Source organism: Oncorhynchus clarkii, chromosome 1 (assembly GCF_045791955.1).
Source record: "Oncorhynchus clarkii lewisi isolate Uvic-CL-2024 chromosome 1, UVic_Ocla_1.0, whole genome shotgun sequence".
Classification (NCBI taxonomy): Eukaryota; Metazoa; Chordata; class Actinopteri; order Salmoniformes; family Salmonidae; genus Oncorhynchus; species Oncorhynchus clarkii.
This window is the reverse complement of record NC_092147.1, coordinates 35,972,850-35,992,108: the sequence shown is the minus strand read 5'-3', so window position 1 is coordinate 35,992,108 and position 19,259 is coordinate 35,972,850. Positions and strand designations below refer to the sequence as shown.

General features: G+C 40.7%; 1 protein-coding gene across 2 annotated transcripts in view; it reads right to left on the bottom strand.

Moving 5' to 3' along the window:
* Positions 1–14,577: 14,577 nt before the first annotated feature.
* The window catches only part of LOC139406632 (excitatory amino acid transporter 2-like), a 41,174-nt gene continuing 36,492 nt past the window's right edge, over positions 14,578–19,259 (bottom strand). Inside the window, exons 9-11 of one of the 2 annotated variants that reach the window (XM_071149464.1) lie at positions 18,956–19,090; positions 17,966–18,203; positions 14,578–16,042 (exon numbers count right to left, since the gene is read on the bottom strand). In XM_071149464.1, the coding sequence (XP_071005565.1) occupies positions 15,956–16,042; positions 17,966–18,203; positions 18,956–19,090 (460 nt within the window). In that variant the 3' untranslated portion in view covers positions 14,578–15,955. The remainder of the gene's footprint in view (positions 16,043–17,965; positions 18,204–18,955; positions 19,091–19,259) is intronic. The other variant, XM_071149473.1, reaches the window with a different exon arrangement.

The following is a 19,259-nucleotide window of genomic DNA, read 5'->3' as shown; positions in this document are numbered from 1 at the left end:
CTTAGGCAGAAACCTTGAGAGGAACCAGGCTCTTAGTGGTGGCTAAATTGAGAATATATAAGAGTACATGGCCATTAACCCTTTGATGCGTACAATCACGTATTTGTGATCATTGTTGAGTGGTCCCTGCAGCGTACGATTTCAAATACGTGATTGGAACAGTAGCAACAGAACGAATTACGCAACAAACGTGTCTAAACACCATTGTCGTCTGAACAGTATCTAAATTTTTTTGGTACTGATGGAAAATAAAGGTCTTAAACTTTATTTTTCAAATGGACCTTTTATTGTAAAAGATAAATGCGAACTTCATCATCCAAGCATCACACGGAACACATCCACAGCCAAACTCATTCCATTAACCAGTCTAAATAACAGGTTGCTCTGACAAAAAACAAAACACAAGTTAAACACCTAACAGCTAGACTAGTTTACAATGTACCACATCTCTGGTGAGCACAAGAGACTAATGTAATTCTGTTTAGAAAATAAATGCGTGTCAGCTAAATTCTTTATGATGGCAGCCATGTTTGTTGACGTTTGACAAGCGAAAACTTCCTAATACCAGAATGCCATTCACCATAAAACACAAATAAACAAAGTCATAGATGGCTGCGCTCATTGTCTGAAAAATATTAACCTAGTTTAGACACTTTTCAGCTTAATACAAATTGTGGATATACTTGTTACAGTGTATACAAGAACCAGAGCACATGACTTGACAAGTCGTTTACTGTTTTTGACAAACACAAAATAAATAAAATGTTTTCACCTCACAGTTCATCACATCAAATACAAGCCTACTGCCTAGTCTAACCGAAGCGCAAAAGTTAAACAGGGATGAAACCATTTTAGGGGGTCTGTGGGGGGGTTAATTTAATTTGTGTTTTTTTTGCAGGAAATACTATTATGATTGGGGATTTATCAATAAATGGGGGGCTAACACAAGAGAAGGAACAAATAATACAAATTAACCCCTGGAAAGGGGGGTCTGAGCTGGCAACCCTGAGATACTAATGTTACAATCTGATGCCGCATTCAAGACAACTGGGAACTCATTAAAAAAAAATTGAATGGTCATGCAATTCGGAATTCTAACTCGGGAACTCTGGCCTCTTTCTAGAGCTCCGACTTTCCGACCTGAAGATCATTGCCGTCATGATTTTAACTAGTATTTTTCAGAGTGCACAGTGGTTTTGAAAACACCATAAGTTAGTCAAGTGAACTATCCCTTGTTATAGCATCTTTGGTCTGACAGACGCTAACGTGACAAACAGAATATATTGTATCTTGTCAACAAACATGGCGCCACAAATAGCTTAGCTTATCATAATCAGTTCAACATTCAAGTATTTTAAACACATCATACGTGTCTATTACAAACTATGCAATAATCAGAATAAATTATTTGTAACCAGTAATTGAAAACAAACTGTTGAAGCCAGGGGTTCCCCTCAGGGAATGCCACCACCCCCCGTTCAGCTGAAACGGTGGCGCAGGGAATGCAAAAATATTCTTAGAAATATTTAACCTCCACACATTAACAAGTCCAATACCTCAAATTAAAGATAAACACCTTGTTCATCTACCCAGCGTGTCAGATTTTAAAAATGTTTTACGGCGAAAACACAGCACATATTTATGTTAGACCACCACCAAAACAAAGACAGGAGGCAGCCATTTTGTCCCACAAAATATATATAAATAATATAATAATAATAATATATATATATAAAAGCAGGATAAAAAAAAATCATTGACTAACCTCTTGAAAATCTTCATCAGATGACAGTCATATGACATGTTACACAGTACATTTATGTTTTGTTCGATAATATGCATTTTATATAAATAAATCTCGGTTTACATTGACGCCATGTTCAGAAAATTCTCAAAAATGTCCGGAGAAATTATAGAAAGCTACGCCAGATAACAGAAATACTCATCATAAACTTTGACTAAAGATACATGTTCTACATATAATTAAAAAGATACACTGGTTCTTAATGCAACCGCTGTGTCACATTTTTTTTTAACGTTACGGAATTAGCCTACCATGCAATAATCTGAGACGGCGCTCAGACGTAACAATATTTCTCCGCTATGTTGGAGTCAACAGAAATACAAAATTACAACATAAATATTCCCTTACCTTTGATGGTCTTCGATCAGAATGTAGTGGAAGGAGTCCTACTTCAAAAACAAATCGTTTTGTTTCATAATGTTCAATTCTAGTGTCCATGTAGTAGCATCTGGTACCACTTTCAGCTCAAATGCCCAAAAAATGACTTCTGGTCCAGAATAATTTTGCATCAAAACTTCCAAATTACATATTACAGGTCGACGAAACTGGTCAAACTAAGTGCAAAATCAATCTTCAGGATGTTATAATCATACAGATCGAATATCATTCCAACCGGGACATCCATGTTCATCTGAGGCTGATTGGAACAAAGGAAGCACTCTTTCCAATGCGTGCCTTCACGCACATGAAAATCTTTGCGACACTCACTACTTTTCTTCCCATTAGGTCAAAGTTCACAGCATATGCTCCATTCCACTTTCTACTGAATGAGGCCATCTAGTGGAAGACATAGGAAGTATTTCCAGATCCATAACTTGTTGGGAAGGGAGGGGGCGATGACGTCAAAGTTGCCCCAACTTTCAGGATTCCAAAACTAGTTTGGAAGATTGCCTGCCCTGTGAGTTCTGTTATACTCACAGACATAATTCAAACGGTTTTAGAAGCTTCAGAGTGTTTTCTATCCAATAATGATAATAATATGCATATATTAGCAATTTAGGACAGATTTTGATGCAGTTCACTATGGGCACGCAATTCATCCAAAGTGGAAATACTGCCCCCTATCCTGAACAAGTTTTAATAAAACAGTAAATACATTACAAACCATACATACATGTGGTGTGCTACAGCACAGTGACAACACGATATACAGAAAATAAGCCACTTACTCCAATTTGTAAGACAAACAAATGATGATGGCCATGTGGGTGCCAGCCAGAAAATATGCTGGGGAAAACGTTTGTGTAAGACCTGTTCTGACTAAAGATGTGCAATGTCTTCATACTTGATCTGGAGAAACACTCGGGAAGGGCTCACGTTAAAGAGAGAGGTTTGTCCGCTCAGTAAAGCCTCAAACATAAATTGTCTGCAAGAGTGAAATGGGCTACTTCTTATGTGAAACACACCTCAATTCAAACTGTTGTTAGAAAATAATTTGAAACATTTTAATTTATCACCTAATTTTACCAGGTAAATTGACTGAGAACAAATTCTTATTTACAGCAACAACCTGGGGAATAGTTACAGGGGAGAGGAATGAGCCCATTGTAAGCTGGTGATGATTAAGTGACCATGATTGTATGAGAGCCATATTGGGAATTTAGCCAGGACACCAGGGTTAACATCCATACTCTTACTATAAGTGCCATGGGATCTTTTAGTGACCACAGAGAGTCAGGAAACCCATTTAATGTCCCAGTCAATATGAAATTGAATATTTTTTGGGACCAGAGGAAAGGGTGCTTTCTACTGGCCCTCAACACCACTTCCAGCAGAATCTGGTCTCCCATCCATGGACTGACCAGGACCAACCCTGCTTAGCTTCAAAATCAAGCCAGCAGTGAGATGCAGAAAAGACAGTACTGTGCAGTACCGAAGAGCCCTTACTGCTGCTCGATCATCAACTTAATTGAGGAAAATAAGAACAATCCGAAATTCCTTTTTGATACTGTCGCAAAGCTAACTAAAAAGCAGCATTCCCCAAGAGAGGATGACTTTCACTTTAGCAGTGATAAATTCATGAACTTCTTTGAGGAAAAGATTATGATTATTAGAAAGCAAATTACAGACTCCTCCTTAAATCTGCGTATTCCTTCAAAGCTCAGTTGTCCTGAGTCTGCACAACTCTGCCAGGACCTAGGATCAAGAGAGACGCTCAAGTGTTTTAGTACTATATCTCTTGACACAATGATGAAAATAATCATGGCCTCTAAACCTTCAAGCTGCATACTGGACCCTATTCCAACTAAACTACTGAAAGAGCTGCTTCCTGTGCTTGGCCCTCCTATGTTGAACATAATAAACGGCTCTCTATCCACCGGATGTGTACCAAACTCACTAAAAGTGGCAGTAATAAAGCCTCTCTTGAAAAAGCCAAACCTTGACCCAGAAAATATAAAAAACTATCGGCCTATATCGAATCTTCCATTCCTCTCAAAAATTTTAGAAAAGGCTGTTGCGCAACAACTCACTGCCTTCCTGAAGACAAACAATGTATACGAAATGCTTCAGTCTGGTTTTAGACCCCATCATAGCACTGAGACGGCACTTGTGAAGGTGGTAAATAACATTTTAATGGCATCGGACCGAGGCTCTGCATCTGTCCTCGTGCTCCTAGACCTTAGTGCTGCTTTTGATACCATCGATCACCACATTCTTTTGGAGAGATTGGAAACCCAAATTGGTCTACACGGACAAGTTCTGGCCTGGTTTAGATCTTATCTGTCGGAAAGATATCAGTTTGTCTCTGTGAATGGTTTGTCCTCTGACAAATCAACTGTAAATTTCGGTGTTCCTCAAGGTTCCGTTTTAGGACCACTATTGTTTTCACTATATATTTTACCTCTTGGGGATGTTATTCGAAAACATAATGTTAACTTTCACTGCTATGCGGATGACACACAGCTGTACATTTCAATTAAACATGGTGAAGCCCCAAAATTGCCCTTGCTAGAAGAATGTGTTTCAGACATAAGGAAGTGGATGGCTGCAAACTTTCTACTTTTAAACTCGGACAAAACAGAGATGCTTGTTCTAGGTCCCAAGAAACAAAGAGATCTTCTGTTGAATCTGACAATTAATCTTAATGGTTGTACAGTCGTCTCAAATAAAACTGTGAAGGACCTCGGCGTTACTCTGGACCCTGATCTCTCTTTTGAAGAACATATCAAGACCATTTCAAGGACAGCTTTTTTCCATCTACGTAACATTGCAAAAATCAGAAACTTTCTGTCCAAAAATGATGCAGAAAAATTAATCCATGCTTTTGTCACTACCAGGTTAGACTACTGCAATGCTCTACTTTCCGGCTACCCGGATAAAGCACTAAATAAACTTCAGTTAGTGCTAAATACGGCTGCTAGAATCCTGACTAGAACCAAAAAATTTGATCATATTACTCCAGTGCTAGCCTCTCTACACTGGCTTCCTGTCAAAGCAAGGGCTGATTTCAAGGTTTTACTGCTAACCTACAAAGCATTACATGGGCTTGCTCCTACCTATCTCTCTGATTTGGTCCTGCCGTACATACCTACACGTACGCTACGGTCACAAGACGCAGGCCTCCTAATTGTCCCTAGAATTTTTAAGCAAACAGCTGGAGGCAGGGCTTTCTCCTATAGAGCTCCATTTTTATGGAACGGTCTGCCTACCCATGTCAGAGACGCAAACTCGGTCTCAACCTTTAAGTCTCTACTGAAGACTCATCTCTTCAGTGGGTCATATGATTGAGTGTAGTCTGGCCCAGGAGTGGGAGGGTGAACGGAAAGGCTCTGGAGCAACGAACCGCCCTTGCTGTCTCTGCCTGGCCGGTTCCCTTCTTTCCACTGGGATTCTCTGCCTCTAACCCTATTACAGGGGCTGAGTCACTAGCTTTACTGGGGCTCTCTCATGCCGTCCCTGGAGGGGGTGCGTCACCTGAGTGGGTTGAGTCACTGATGTGGTCATCCTGTCTGGGTTGGCGCCCCCCCCCCCCCTTGGGTTGTGCCGTGGCGGAGGTCTTTGTGGGCTATACTCAGCCTTGTCTCAGGATGGTAAGTTGGTGGTTGAAGATATCCCTCTAGTGGTGTGGGGGCTGTGCTTTGGCAAAGTGGGTGGGGTTATATCCTTCCTGTTTGGCCCTGTCCGGGGGTGTCCTCGGAGTGGGCCACAGTGTCTCCTGACCCCTCCTGTCTCAGCCTCCAGTATTTATGCTGCAGTAGTTTATGTGTCGGGGGGCTAGGGTCAGTTTGTTATATCTGGAGTACTTCTCCTGTCCTATTCGGTGTCCTGTGTGAATCTAAGTGTGCGTTTTCTAATTCTCTCCTTCTCTCTTTCTCTCTCTCGGAGGACCTGAGCCCTAGGACCATGCCCCAGGACTACCTGACATGATGACTCCTTGCTGTCCCCAGTCCACCTGGCTGTGCTGCTGCTCCAGTTTCAACTGTTCTGCCTTATTATTATTCGACCATGCTGGTCATTTATGAACATTTAAACATCTTGGCCATGTTCTGTTATAATCTCCACCCGGCACAGCCAGAAGAGGACTGGCAATCCCACATATGCTCTCTCTAATTCTCTCTTTCTTTCTCTCTCTCGGAGGACCTGAGCCCTAGGACCATGCCCCAGGAATACCTGACATGATGACTCCTTGCTGTCCCCAGTCCACCTGACTGTGCTGCTGCTCCAGTTTCAACTATTCTGCCTTATTATTATTCGACCATGCTGGTCATCTATGAACATTTGAACATCTTGACCATGTTTTGTTATAATCTCCACCCGGCACAGCCAGAAGAGGACTGGCCACCCCACATAGCCTGGTTCCTCTCTAGGTTTCTTCCTAGGTTTTGGCCTTTCTAGGGAGTTTTTCCTAGCCACCGTGCTTCTACACCTGCATTGCTTGCTGTTTGGGGTTTTAGGCTGGGTTTCTGTACAGCACTTTGAGATATCAGCTGATGTACGAAGGGCTATATAAATAAATTTGATTTGATTTGATTTTGATGCAGGGTGGTATGCTGCTGACATAACATAGCCTATTGATAATTAGCAGGTAGTGTGCTTTGGTTTGAGGGCAGTGTGGGTAACTGTCCTGTTGCATAACAATCACATTTTGGAACAGTGAGATTATTCTGACATGAATAAACTCATGCAGGTGCAACGGTTAGAAGTATTTGGAACTCAAGCATGAATAGGTTATGTCCAGATTGTTCTTCAAGATGTTCAAACGTTACAGTTTTTTTAGACAACTGTACAACCATCACGATTATTAGATCCAACAGCAGATATCTTTGTTTCTTGGGACCTAGAACTAGCATTTTTTTTGTCCGGGTTTAAAAGTAGAACATTTGCCTCCATCCACTTCCTTATGTCTGAAACACAGGCTTGCAGAGTAGGCAATTTTGGGGATTCACCATCTTTCATCAAAATGTAGAGCTGTGTGTCGTCCGCATAGCAGTGAAAGTTTACGTTGTGTTTCCGAATGACATCACCCAGAAGTAGAATATATAGTGAAAACAATAGTGGTCCTAAAATGGAACCTTGAGGAGCTCCGAAACGTACAATTCATTTGTCAGAGGTTAAACCATCCACAGAGACGAACTGATATATTTCCGACAAATAAGATCTAAACCACGTAAGAACTCTTACATCTAGACCAATTTGAGTTTCCAATCTCTCCAAAAGAATGTGATAGCCGATGATGTCAAAAGCAGCACTAAGGTCTAGGAGCACGAGGACAGATGCAGTGCTTTGGTCTGACACCATTAAAAGGTAATTTACCACCTTCACGAGTGAAGTCTCAGTGCTATGATGGGGTCTAAAACCAGACTGAAACATTTTATATACATTATTTGTCTTCAACAGCTTAATCAACAAAATGTGAGAGGAATGTGATTTTCAATATAGTTTTTTAAATATTTTCCGGAACAAGATTTGGCTTTTTCAAGCGAGGCTTTTTTACTGCCACTTTTAGTGAGTTTGGTACACATCCTAACAACAGGGAGCCATTTACTATGTTCAACATAGAAGGGCCAAGCATAGGAAGTAGCTTTTTCAGTAGTTTAGTTGGAATAGGGTCCAGTGTGCAACTTGAAGGTTTAGAGTCGATTACTATCTTCATTAACATGTCAAGACATACAGGATTAAACAACGTGAGTGTCTTTATTGATTCTAGGTCCTGGCAGTTCTGTGCAGACTCAGTACAACTGAGCATTGGAGAAATACGCAGATTCAAAGAAAAGTCTGTAATTTGCTTTCTAATGATCATGATCTTTTCATCAAACATGTTCATGAATTCATCACTTCATCAACATTATTAGGATTGACTTGGCATGATGTATTGGGGGTGATTTATGCAAAATACAGTATATTATATCACTCTTTAGAATAGGAGACCATACCGTCCATGCCTGGGTAAAATAGAGAGCATTCTTAGAGTGTCATACTAACCAATGCGCTGATGTTAAAGTTAATGCCTTGTAGATCTGAATCTATGGACTGAGTTCCTCTTGGTCTCCTCACAGCACATGTTTTCTGCCAACCTGGTTGCTCTTCACGTGGTTGATAATGGTCTCAAACTCATGCTCCAGACAGTTGGCATTGACCTGGGCCACCACCTCTCGATGGTGTCCCTTCCCATCTTCGTCTGTAATGTAACGGGACCTCCTCAGCAATGTTCCACGAACTCATAGAGCTCTACTGTCAGGAGCCCATAGGGGATGTCATCCGTTCCCAACAGGTGGGAAACCTCGTAGATGAGGGTGCCTGGTTTGGCACAGGTAATCTGGTGCCATCCAGAATACCTGGAACAAAAATACCAAGTTGTTCCCATATTTGGGACAGACATAGGCGAACGTCTCACCCTCCTCAGGGTCTGAGTCCTCTCTGAAGCTGAGCTCCACTATCTTCTGCAGAAGGTCCCTGAGGAGGGACTCTGTGACCACCCCTCATCACTGTCAAACGCTCCCTAAAATGCTTCTGCGAGCACACCTTTCTAATCGACCTGGCCCAGGTATCCTGGAAGGATATTGACCTCATCCCGTCAGTCAAGGATGCCTGGTCATTCTTTAAAAGTTATTTCCTTGCCATCTTAAATAAGCATGCCCCTTTCAAAATAATGTAGAACTAAGAACAGATATAGCCCTTGGTTCACTCCAGACCTGACTGCCCTCGACCACCACAAAAACATCCTGTGGCGGACTGCAATAGCATCGAATAGTCCCCGCGATATACAACTGTTCAGGGATGTCAGGAACCAGTACACGCAGTCAGTCAGGAAAGCAAAGACTAGCTTTTTCAAACAGCAATTTGCATCCTGTAGCTCTAACTCCAAAAGTTTTTGGACACTGTAAAGGCCATGGAGAAGAAGAGCACCTCCTCCCTGCTTCCCACTGCACTGAGGCTAGGTAACACTGTCACCACCGATAAATCCACAATAATCGCGAATTTCAAAAGAGAAAAGCGGCCATTGGCGGCCATTGTTACTCCCGGTCCTAGTGAAAAGCCAACTGTCCCGGTTGATATATTATCGAATAGATATTTGAAAAACACCCTGAGGATTGATTATAAAAAACGTTTGACATTTTTCTGTGGACATTATGGATATAATTTGGAATTTTTGTCTGCGTTGTCGTGACCGCTCTTTCCAGTGGATTCCTGGGCATAACGCACCATAAAGCACCAAACCTCCAAACGAGCTTCAATGCCATACAACACTCTTTTCTCTGTATATATCAACGATGTTACTCTTGTTGCAGGTGATTCCGTGATCCACATCTACGCAGACGACACCATTCTGTATACATCTGTCCGTTCTTTGGACACTGTGTTAACAAACCTCCAAACGAGCTTCTATGCCATACAACACTCCTTCCGTGGCCTCCAACTGCTCTTAAACGCTAGTAAAATTAAATGCATGCTTGTCAACCATTCCCTGCCCTCACGCACCCGCCCAACTAGCATTACGACTCTGGATGGTTCTGACTTAGAATATGTGGACAACTACAAATACCTAGGTGTCTGGCTAGACTGTAAACAGTAGACTGTAAACTCATTTTAAACATCTCCAATCCAAAATTATATCTAGAATCGGCTTCCTATTCCGCTACAAAGCCTCCTTCACTCACCCCGCCAAACATACCCTAGTAAAACTGACTATCCTACCGATCCTCGACTTCGGCGATGTCATATACAAAATAGCCTCCAACACTCTACTCAGCAAACTGGATGCAGTCTATCACAGTGCCATCTGTTTTGTCACCAAAGCCCCATATACCACCCACCACTGCGACCTGTATGCTCTAATCGCCTGGCCCTCGCTACATATTCGTTGCCTGGCTCCAGGTCATTTATAAGTCTTTGCTAGGTAAATGTCCGCCTTATCTCAGCTCACTGGTCACGATAACAACACCCACCCGTAGCATGCGCTCCAGCAGGTATATCTCACTGGTCATCCCCAAAGCCAGTACCTCCTTTGGTCGCCTTTCCTTCCAGTTCTCTGCTGCCAGTGACTGGAACGAATTGCAAATATCGCTGAAGCTGGAGACTTATATTTCCCTCACTAACTTTAAACATCAGCTATCCTAGCAGCTAACCGTTCGCTGCAACTGTACATAGCCCATCTGTAAATAACCCACCCAATCTACCTACCTCATCCCCATATTGTTTTTATTTACTTTTCTTCTCTTTTGCACACCAGTATTTCTACTTCACATCTATCATTACATTGTTAATTTGCTAAATTGTAATTACTTGCTACTATGGCCTATGTATTGCCTTGCCTCCTCACGCCATTTGCACACACTGTATATAGACTTTCTTTTTTTCTATTTTGTTATTGACTGTAAGCGTGTTAATTCCATGTGTAACTCTGTGTTGTTGTTTGTTTCGCACTGCTTTGCTTCATCTTGGCCAGGTCGCAGTTGTAAATGAGAACTTGTTCTCAACTAACCTACCTCGTTAAATAAAGGTGAAATTAAATATTTTTTAAATACACAACAGCAGGGATTTTCTCTCTGTAGAGATTTTCTCTATGCATCACCTACTTTAAACTGTAAGTATTATGTGCGTCATGATGGTTGTTTGTCTTCTGTTGTTTGCACTGTGGTTTTAGGTTTAAACTTTAACCTGGTTTAGGTGTGAGGCAGGTGTATTGAATTATAGAGAAGTGTCAATCAGTTTACACCAAGTGTGCTCGCCTATCATTCAGTTGATATTGTTACTCCTGTGTATCCAGTTTTCTGTTTGTCCTCCAGTTGTATGTTTGGCTTGTCTTTAATGCTAGAAATGCAGAGCAAAACAGTAAATTAAGTAAATGTGTCCATACTACTTATTCATTTTCATCAATACAATAATAATTCATCACCTTTGTTGCGCTTTTGTTATTTCTCTAAATGAATCTGTCTGTCTCTTTCTCTGTCTCAGAGGAGATGGGGGAAGGACACTCATAATTACTGAGCTTTAATTGGAGAAGCACCACAGAGACAGGAGTCCAGTAGAGCCAGAGCAAAAGGCTGCAGTGAATTATTCATAACTTGTCAGTTAAAAACTTGTGTGTGTGTGTGTGTGTGTGTGTGTGTGTGTGTCAGTCAACTGACAGTCAACCCTCAGAGTACAGTACAGTATGCCATGAAAAGTTATGACTTTATAGTTGGGAGAATGTATAAAGGTAGCATATATACTGTACAATATTAAATTTTTGTCTCAGTCTTGTAAGTTGTGTTCATCAAAAAATATAAAAGGACACAACGTTTAGTTATGAATCAACATTTATTAGTTATCATAATCATATGTACACCAAAGGTACAACACTTATTGATATGAACATACTTTTATACCACAGAGCTGGTAAAGAAAATCATTCATATATGTTTTGCCTTTATTTTTTAATATTCTATCTCCCCCCACATAAGCTCTCCCTTTACATCAATATTACAACAACAACATTTCAAATAGATAGGTTATCAGGATACTCAGTATGATCCTATCAGAAAGACAGAGACTTCTGTAGAATACAGACTTATAGATATAAAGATCTACTGGCTACTCTTAGAAATACTGTGCCAATCAATTTCCATTTTGACATCCTTTACTTAATATATTGGATTTGTTGGTGCATGCAGACAATTGTGATGACAATTAGGAAAAGCAAAAAGGCAAATTGATCAATATGTGTCTGGAGGGTTGATTGAAATGGTGCTGGTGGTTTGAAAGTGCTGGTTCGACAGAGGCTAGTGCATGGATATGACACTTGGGCTCACTACTGTTACAGTTGAACTCTTAGGCAGAATCTAAACATGAACCTTGACTGTTTGGTATAGATATCCATGTCTTGTAATTGCCACAGCATAGTGCATACTGCACAAGACAAGATGGTGGACACTAAAGGTGTGTTGGTGTTCTCTGGTAGAAAGTCTAGAATGAATTTTTGACCAGGATCTGGGCGATCATCTTAGGAGATATATTTTGGCAGGTACTACACCTGACATTCTGATCAGATTTGCTATTTCAGTCGTAATTAACTAAACTAACAGCTCGGCTGTTCTTGTTTCATTAGTTAATAGTACGTACAGGGTAAATTTGATCTTTTTCTCTTCTTCTGCAAACCTAGTCATGATTACATCCACATCTCACCAAATTAGAAAGAGCCCACCACCCCATGTGGACTCCCTTCTTTAATCAGATACTTTCCTTCCTCTTTCGCTTTGTCTTTCCAGTTCAACGTGTTTGCTTCAAAATCATTGTATCCTCTGGAACGTTCTGCAGTGCCATTGAACAGAGTAATTATATATATATATATTTATGTACAGTGAAAAGGAATGCACGCGACATATCTCCATGGAACAAACATTCAAGACGCTTACATTAGATACAAAACAATATATTTATACATTGATGTGTGACAGCTAAGTGAGACAACTAGTTAACAGCTATTAAAAAATAAAAATAAGACAATTTCTTGCACATTATTTTCTATACATTTTGACTAATCTATTTTTATTCAGAACATAGATTATATTTTTCTAGAGGATTACAAAAAATGTCACAGCAATTCATTTCTATTTCTACATACCATGTCAACACCCCCCCAAATAAAACAAACAAAAAAAATATCTGTTACCTACAATATATACACAAAGTGCAAGGAGGCACTTCAATATCATGCTTTTAAGATAGTGGTGTATAAAAATTATACTCATTTTTTACTTCATGCAAACAGTGAGTTTGAACATAATAATGGTCCAACACTCAATCCCCATTGATGAATCACTGGTCTGCATCCTCTCCCTACTGGAGGACTTATTACTGAAGGTCACAGGGTCAAAGGTTAGGCCCTAGGGCCATCGGGGGTTTCAATGCTGTGCTCTTCAGCTCACTCATTGCATGTAAGAATGTGTGTGGTGACCTTCCAGGTTTAAGTGTGTAAGTGTGTGTGTGCGTGTGTGTGTGCGCGAGTGTGCATGCATCTGTGTGTTTTTGCGTCTGTGTGTCTGTGTGTGATGGCAGTTATACAAGCTCAAAAGCAACATGGCGTAGATCTTCTGACTGAGAAAGTGTTTAAGGTAACTAAGGGACTGTGTACTGCACTATGAATGTGAGTGTTCATTTTTCTACTGTTACTTTAATCAGCATTGTCATGACGGTCAAACTGACTGCACAGTTTAGAGTTAACATCTTCAAGGCAAGGTTGTCATTGAGCAAAATGATCAAAACCAGACAAGAGAGCAGGACACGACACGGATAAAGAAATGACATCCACACCTGCAGAACGCCTCACCTGCACAAAACATCTCTCATACAATCACATACGCGCATTAAATATTAGCAGCCGGTGATCTAACTTTGTGTGTGTTTCTCTTTTTAGACATTTAGGTTCCATTAGGGGGATAGAATTCTCCTACCTAATAGTTGGGAAGTCTGCAGTGAACATTCCATGCATCCAGATGACTGCTCTACAGTAGTAACCATATGAGACCAATGATACACATAGCTGCAGCATTCAGGGTTTCTGAGAACAGTCGTCAGCATCTGTGGTAAGAGGTTAGAGTTGTTTAATCACTAAGAAGACCCTTCTAAGGGTCTGGAAAAAAATAGTAAGGATGTAATACCTCCACCTGGCCACTAGTTGTGCAGGGAGTTATCAACCTGTTGAAACTTGCACTTTAATTTAAGCTCTGTGGTTGTTCTGTACCATCTTTGATCAAATATGTGTTTGTGCTTTCATGCAAAAAGGGAACCCAAGAAAGTTTGAGTCACTGGAATGTTAGTGTTGGAAAATTTGGCAAGTTTTTGTGTGCTGTTCCTAACAAGAATCCCTTAATAAAAGTAGCTTACTTATGAATAGTTGTAAAGGGAAACTTTATCTCTGTCATATAGGTTCAAGTATACAAAAAATCTCTTTAAAAAATATCAAGGTGGTAAACAGTCCACGTGTTCAAAGTCAAGCATTCATATCCAACTTGTGCTATACAAGGCAATTGTCAATGGCCTATTTTCTTTCATGAGCAGCTAAATGTGTTGAGGACTTTGTGAAAGTGTCTCTTTCAAATCCAAGGAGTTTGTGCTAAAGCCTGAGTATAGCTTCCCTTATTGGGTTCCTCAAAGTATGAATGATGAATGTGAAAAGAGATCAGTGTCAAAAAGGGATTAAAAAAAATCATACATAACTAGTTTATACTCTAAGCTGCAATTGTGCTATATGGACTCAGTATTCAATTTATATTCTGTTTTTGTATTCTGTTTTAAAACTTTATATTTTCTAATCATGGTTCTAGATATATTTCTAGGTACTTCCCATCTGGGATGGGTATAATAAATACTTCCTAGTACTTTGAACGAATTAATATGAAATACAGTCCTGAACTGAAGATATTGGTATATTTGTATTTGGAGACAAATTTTACCTTTACTTTTGATTTTCATGTGTTGCAGTAATTGCGGGGCAGAGAGCTTTATCAATTTCTTAATAGCTAATTTGGAAGTTTAAATGAGTGATGAGACACTTTCTACCTGGAGTTAGCTACAAATGGATTGTGTGCAGAGTAAGAAACCCCAAAAGACGTGTCATGGAGGCGTTTCGAAGGCTTCTGGCTTGATTTATCATATGCCTGTTTGGTCCTTATCAGTAATGGGGAGATATGTCATGTTCTCACTCCCATCCCATACACGCACACGCACGCACACGCACGCACGCACGCACACGCACACGCACACGCACACGCACACGCACACGCACACACACACACACACACACAAATCAACCACACACAAATCACACAGATACAGTAAATAATCTCACACTAGAGGCGACATTGAAAAAGTCCCTCTCCCTTACAGTAGTCAACAAAATGTATAACAATAAAAAAGGGAGTAGAGGTTCCATGTTTCTTTTGTGCTTTTCAGAGAACATGTGCTTGTGGAGTAAGGCTCAGTCTGCAGACCCTGCCTTATCTCTACATTCTACATTATCACCAACGGGGTTCCCCCATGGGATTGTGGGTAATAGCAGGTAGCAAAGACACTCAGATAGGTTACAGGGGCTCTGTCAGGTATAGGTAAAAGGTTATCTTGTGAGGTAAATCGGGCCAGGGGTCAAATAACAGCTGTCTACTGTGGTATCATTGATAATAGTAATGACACGCTGCTAAAAATATAATGTGGAGTTTGATACAGGCATACCTTATGTTTAGCATGATTATGTCCCACACTCAGTCTGTTGTTAGACTTCCAGATTGCCAGTGTCAAACTCACAGCTACCATCACACTCTGAAGGACTGTTGTTCCAGTGTTACTCCCCCACACACTGACCCTCCCCCTGTTTTGAATGCAGTGCTCTCATAGAAACAATTCTAGGAATAATTTAAGTAACAGTTTGTTTTTCTCTTCCCACCCTCCCTCCCAAGCCTTGATGTCCGTTGTTCAAGTGTTTGCTCTGATGCACACATTAGTGTTCTAACAGGTAAAACATACCTCTGTTATCGTTTCACTGATAAGTTAATTAGTATTATTCATCTGTCAGTCAGATAGACGGTTAGAAACACTGTAAAGGGACTAATACAAATGCAAAATAAAGATACATAAGAAAAACAATTAGTAGTTCTGTTCGCATGACTTTTTTTTGTTCACATTTTTTTTCACCAGATAAGAAAGCCTGTGGAGCTGGGGTTCTGTGTGCTGGCTTTATTCACTTTTCCGGGGTTCCTCCTCAACAAGTGTGCGCTCCGCCACGGCTGCCGCAGCAGTAGAGCCGTTAGTGGCCAAGGTTACCTGAAAGCAATCACCATGGAGATCTAAACAGCAGGTTCACACATTTGCGTGAACGGGCACAGTGCATGCTTCATGTTCTGGACTTAATGCTTTTGAGCACAGACACCAGAAGAACTGTAAAACAACTACGATCTTTTGGTTTGCATTTGATTGCACATGCAGTAGTATATACTTAAAGCCTTTTACTTTAAAATGGTATATCATTCGCAAATGGTTTTATTTTATGAAATAAACTATCATTAGAAAAAATTGGTTCTGTGCTCCAATGATAACATGTAAGATAATATAGAAGACACGTGTATTCTGAAGGTATCAGGAAGCCCTGGACAACCACTGAGGATCATGCTAATGGAAGCATGGGAGTCTTAACAACGAGCACCAACCCTTTCTACTGACCTGAGAACAATCAACATATCATCACAACTTTAGCATGCAGTGACATATATAACATTTCTTAAATACAAAGAAAAAGATACAAAGAAAACAAGGTACAAAATACAACAAAATGAGTGCAATGTTATGTTTTAGTCTGTACACATTATTTTGCAAAGCGTTCTACAATGGTTTGCGTCTTTGGATAAATGTTATTTGAGGTCATTTATGTACAGCCAAGACATACAAGAAAATAAAGAGAGAACACATTGGAAGAAAACAGCCTTTGTGCCATGTTTCGCTAGTTTAATGGATGGATACAAAAATGTCAGAATATATTGTCTTGGTCTGACCATTGGAGTGCAAGGGCCTCAGTGTTGCTAAGCAACACCCTTGATCCTGTAATAAATGAATGGGTTCATCAGTAGGCCCTTTGATAGTAAGGCCTGCTGCACTAGAAAGCAAGCAGCTCAAATTCCTCCACATTATAATAGCAGCCAACACTTTCCTTGATCTATTCAAACAGTGGATTCAAAGTGTTACTGTTTCAGATTCTGCATGAGCTACTTTGCATCTTCCAATTTTGCATGACAGATTTCTCACAACGAGCAAGAATAGCTAGTGTGTAAATGCAAAAGCATCTCAACTCTAAAGACTGAGAATCACTCAGTCCCAGTCTGGAGGGTGCCAGGGCTCAGTCAATATATGCAATGCTAATGAAGGACTATATCGCATTCTCTGAATATTTATATCCCAACACAAATTACATTCTCTTTAAAATTACACATTTAGACAAAGGACTTTAAGTAATTTTAAGGGATATGACAGAGTATGAAGAGAATGCACTGCTACAGCATCTTTCTCATAAACCTCACAAAAGCTAATTGGATCACAAATTGATAAATGATGGCCTGAAGCAGCAGGAGTAATCCAGCACAGACTCTGAAGCAGCCCGGGGAAAGACCTTAAGCCCCATCATTTGACAAGGGATTTGGGGCCAGAGATGTGGGGGTGAAACCTGCATGTGCAGTGAAGGGGGTGGAGGTTTGCTGGGGCTCATCATGTAATGTCCTGAGGTCCTAGCTTAGATTGTTTTTCCTCTCTCTCAGATTGCACTGCTTTTGTTTGACATTATGAAAAAGCATTTACATTTGTTCAGTTTTGGTTAGCACACGAATTTGGATTTGCACTTGTACTTGTGAGTGATGCTGTCTCACTTTGTGGGTTGCCTTTTTTCTGTCTTGCAATTTTTCACAAGAGGTGTTTGTGGCATTTACATGAACAGAAATACCTTCTGCAAGTTTGGAATGTATTCTTAGTCAGAAAAATGACACAAAAGCTGCTACTCCAAGCGAATGCACACTGAAATATATACAGTACATTTGTATTTTTTTGGTCTTTTTCAGATTTTCTTCTTAAAATAACGCTGTGAGTATTTACAGTGGCATCAAACAAACGTGAAAAATGAAAGAGAGAAAAGAAAAGGTGCAGTTCGAGCATGCAGCATGTTAGGCGTCTATATACATCTATGTGCGTAAGCGTGAATTGTACCTTGCACTCATCTACTACGACTGAATTGTGAGCGGCATACTGGACGCACTGGTTGGAGTTGTTTTCGTGGTGGTTCTTGAGGTCATCGTAGTAGGACGAGGTCTTGTTCATCATCTCGATGTCGCCCGACTTGCCATGTGTAGCGTCCAGCTCATCCAGCTCAGCCTTGGACAGGTGGTACACGATACCCGCGCCATACGAGTCTCCCACCACATTCACCGAGGTACGGAACCGGTCCCTGGGATAGGAAATAGGAATGGTTGGGAATACACCAGTGTTGTGTGGAGATAAAAACAAAATGGTTTGGATAGGGGTAGAACAAATTTAAATAACAATCATTGAAAGCATGGTGTACATACACTGACTGTACCAAACATTAAGGACACCTTCCTAGTATTGTGTTGCTCCCCCTCCTCCCTTCAACCCTCCCTCGCCCTCAGAACAGCATACATTTGTCGGGGAATGGGCTCTTCAAGGTGTCGGAAGCGGTCCACAGGGATTCTGGCCCATGTTGACTCCAACGCTTCCTACAGTTGTGTCAAGTTGGCTGAATGTCCTTTGGGTAGTGGAACATTCTTGATACACACGGGAAACTGTAAAAAACCCAGCAGCATTGCAGTTCTTGACACAAACGGGTGTGTCTGGCACCCACTACCATACCCCATTCAAAGGCACTTAAATATTGTGTCTTGCTCATTCACCCTCTGAATGGCACACATACACAATCCATGTCTTAATTGTCTCAAAACTTAAAAATCATTATTTAACCTGTCTCCTCCCCTTCATCTACACTGATTGAAGAGGATTTAGTGACATCAATAAGTGATCATAACTTTCGCCTGGATCCACCTGGTCATATGTCATGGAAAGAGCAGATGTCCTTGATGTTTTGTATACAGTACTCAGTGTATACAATAAGCTCATTTGACCTTGAATGCATATGACTACATGCACTTGGTTCTGAGTCACTAGCAATGCAGATCGACTTACAGGAGCCAGTCAACAGCAACCAGCAGACTGATGTCCTGAGTTGGCAGGCCGACTGCAGTGAGGATTAGAAGCATAGTCACCAGTCCAGCACTGGGAATACTGGCCGCACCAACACTGGCCAGGGTAGCTGTCAGACTGCATGGGGGAAAGAGAGGCAAGAGAGAAACAACTTAATGGTTAAAATTGCTCTACAGATTAAGTTCAAAGGCCAAGGACTGTCTTAATTAATTACAGAGCTAATGGGTACAGCTACTTCATGAAACACTTTCAGACTGAGTTGGTGTGACTATAATAATAATATAGT